Consider the following 2,878-nt stretch of genomic DNA (forward strand, 5'->3'; position numbering starts at 1 on the left):
AAATATATAAAAATTTTGGGCGGAACGAAGTTCGCCGGGTCTGCTAGTACTTATATACAGGCATGTTCTGAAATTCGAATCTTTAAAATCGACTCGATTTGCCAAATATTTTTTAATTNGGACCAAAAAGTTTCAATAAAATATATAAAAATTTTGGGCGGAACGAAGTTCGCCGGGTCTGCTAGTACTTATATACAGGCATGTTCTGAAATTCGAATCTTTAAAATCGACTCGATTTGCCAAATATTTTTTAATAATATCTGATGGAAAGAGTGAATATTCTAATTGAAAACTATAAAGGAAGCAACAGCGATATGAAGTAAATCATAAGCAGCAAATGCATCGGTGAAGCGGCGTGAGTGTGTGAGTGTGAAAGCGGTATCTGGTCGTGGGACCGTTGAGCCGAATTGCGGTTCGCCTGAGTGAAATTTGTTGACCTAGACACCCGTATAAAAGGCCTTAAAGATGGCCAACGGATTCATTATAGTGGTGACATGTTATTTGAAGGTGCCAAGTGAAAGTGCAGTTCTTTGAAAAAAAAAGTTTTTAAAAAAAAAATAATATAAAATAAAACGGTCCATAACGCGTACATCTAGCGGTCCCGTACATACATATATCGCCTACCATCCGGTGAAGTAAATTTGTTGTTATCGTCGAATTTGGCTAACTGGAATAGGAGGTAAGTTCTAAAGATTCATATTAAAGGTGAAGAAATCAAGTGTTTTGTGTTACTAGTGCCGCCATAAGAAATAATTTGACATACCTAAATGCTTATGTACGTGCACGCACAGAAGATTTGAGTGAATATATGTGCGTGTACACAAGCACGACACCGCCAAAATCCGCATAACTATTAAAATGTGTATGTTTTGTTTTTTTTTTTAGGTCGCCCGCCGAGGAATTGCAAAAGGACCTCCACCTACCTTTTCCTGCAGTCGAGCCAATACATGGAGGAGTTTTTGTGACCCCCACGGAGGAAGAAACAAAGACGTCGCTGCTATAAAATTGACAGCAACATCTGTCTGCACAGGAGCATCTGTGTCACCCACCCACCAAATTTTGGGACTAGAAGCATCGCTCATATACCACTACTACTGGACGGAAAGTCGCAGATACGTTGATGAGAGATACCCACTTCCATAGGCCACCAGCAGCAAAATCGGATTTTGGTGTCTAAGCCAGGATCAACGTAAGACGCTGACCATCTGCTCTAGAGTGAGCACAAGTGCACAGGAGAGGATTGAAGTAGCCAGAGCCCTACCAGAAGTGGATGAAGGAAAAAATCACTCTAGCTTTATTGAGTTTTTTTATTCAGTAGAAATGTTGCTCAGTTGGAGTTTTATTGAGTAATTTTATTATATTCATTCGGAATTTTGCTCAGTAGAAGTTTTATTGAGTTTTTACATGAAGCATTTAGTTTAGGTATTAAGAGAGTTTTCAAAGTACATATAAGCTTTAAAGTATATAGTTTTTTTAAATAGCAATATTATCAAAAGAACAGTTACACCCCTATGCTGTAATCCGTCGTAGATTCGATTTTGCTACGAATCTTAAAATTGGTATGCTGTAATCCGCGTTGCCGTATCGTAATTTCGAAATTCGGAGACCATCTTCGAAACTCGTAATGTTGGTATGCCTGAATCCGACGTAGCTGTAATTTGTATGTATTTGTCGGAAATTTTCTACGAAGAGCAACTGGTGTCGGAGCGAAGCGAATTCTTTTAAAATATCAATAAAATAAAGTGTGTAAAGGAAAAAATATGTAAGTTACAAGTGTGATTGGAAAAAAATGGATTATTGTTAAATATTTACAAAATTATCAGGTCGAAGATCACAACAAATCGGTCGCAATACGAAAAAATGGTAGAATGCATGACCGAAAGGCCGGACATTGCTCGCGGCCTTCCTAAAGAGGATGTAGTGGAGTTTTGGGAAAGCGTCGCTCAGCAGCTAAACAGCTTAGGCCCACCGACAAAAGATGTATCCAGCTGGAAAAAGGTGCGGATAAAATTTTAAGAGCACAAAATTTATTTATCATTGTTTTCCTTATATCAATACTATTTCTAGGTATGGCTCGATTATAAGTGCTACATTAAAAGAAAGCTTTCCGCCAATAAAGCAGAGACGAGGGCAACTGGTGGTGGACCCAACAGAATGCACAAGTTCAATGAGTTGGAGGAAAAAGTGATAGAGTTGACGGGCTTGCACACTTCCACATCGGGGATCAATGGAGCTGTCTCTTTTGGTGTGGTAACAACACAGACGGTGACCCAACCGGTGGTGGAACCTGCGGCAGTCATTCCTATGCCAACTGAGCCAGACAATGCCAATGTGCAGAGGCGTTCCCCTCCGGTAAAAAAAACGACACGGCCACTTTGGTACAGGAGCAAATAAATTTGCAACGAAGCTACTACCAAAAAAGTTTGGCCTTTTTGGAACGCCAGGCTGAGTCTGCAAACGATCTGGCAGATAACGTGCGACGCATGTACCAAGTACAAGAAAACATGCATGACATGAAGAAGGAAAAATTGCGTGAATTAAAGAGGCACAATATTGAAATGGAGGCCCTTAAAAGAAGGGAGCTTGATTTGCAGGAAAAATTACTGCGGATACAAGAAAGAAGCCAGCAAAAATGAACTAATGGATACATTTTTTTTTAAGATTTCTTTATTTTTGAATTTCATTTAATTTTGCACTGAACTGCTGATTTTTTAATTTTTTTTATTTAAAGATTATTGGATTTAAGACTATTAGATTTAAGAATATAACTGAACTAAAGAAGTGAACTAACGTTTGTGATATCTGTATATATGTATAAACTATTAGATTTAAGAAAAGAACTGAACTAACGCTTGTGATATATGTATAAACCTATTAG

At 38.3% G+C, this 2,878-nt stretch overlaps 1 protein-coding gene across 1 annotated transcript; it reads left to right on the forward strand.

The window, feature by feature from the left end:
- The first annotated feature begins 1,670 nt into the window (after positions 1–1,670).
- LOC108354853 (uncharacterized) lies at positions 1,671–2,869 on the forward strand. Its single transcript, XM_017606025.1, has 3 exons — positions 1,671–1,762; positions 1,824–1,998; positions 2,068–2,869. Coding segments are annotated over exons 1-3 (504 nt in total). The 5' UTR covers positions 1,671–1,760; the 3' UTR covers positions 2,395–2,869.
- Positions 2,870–2,878: the final 9 nt, after the last annotated feature.

Source organism: Rhagoletis zephyria, unplaced genomic scaffold (genome assembly GCF_001687245.7).
Source record: "Rhagoletis zephyria isolate East Lansing unplaced genomic scaffold, Rhagoletis_zephyria_1.1 Rzeph_scaffold_39770, whole genome shotgun sequence".
Taxonomy (NCBI): Eukaryota; Metazoa; Arthropoda; class Insecta; order Diptera; family Tephritidae; genus Rhagoletis; species Rhagoletis zephyria.

Bases quoted from the DNA above. Each gene is read 5' to 3' on its own strand.
- LOC108354853 (XM_017606025.1), top strand. The intron at 1,999-2,067 runs GTGCGGATAAAA...TACTATTTCTAG, and splicing joins ATGTATCCAGCTGGAAAAAG to GTATGGCTCGATTATAAGTG.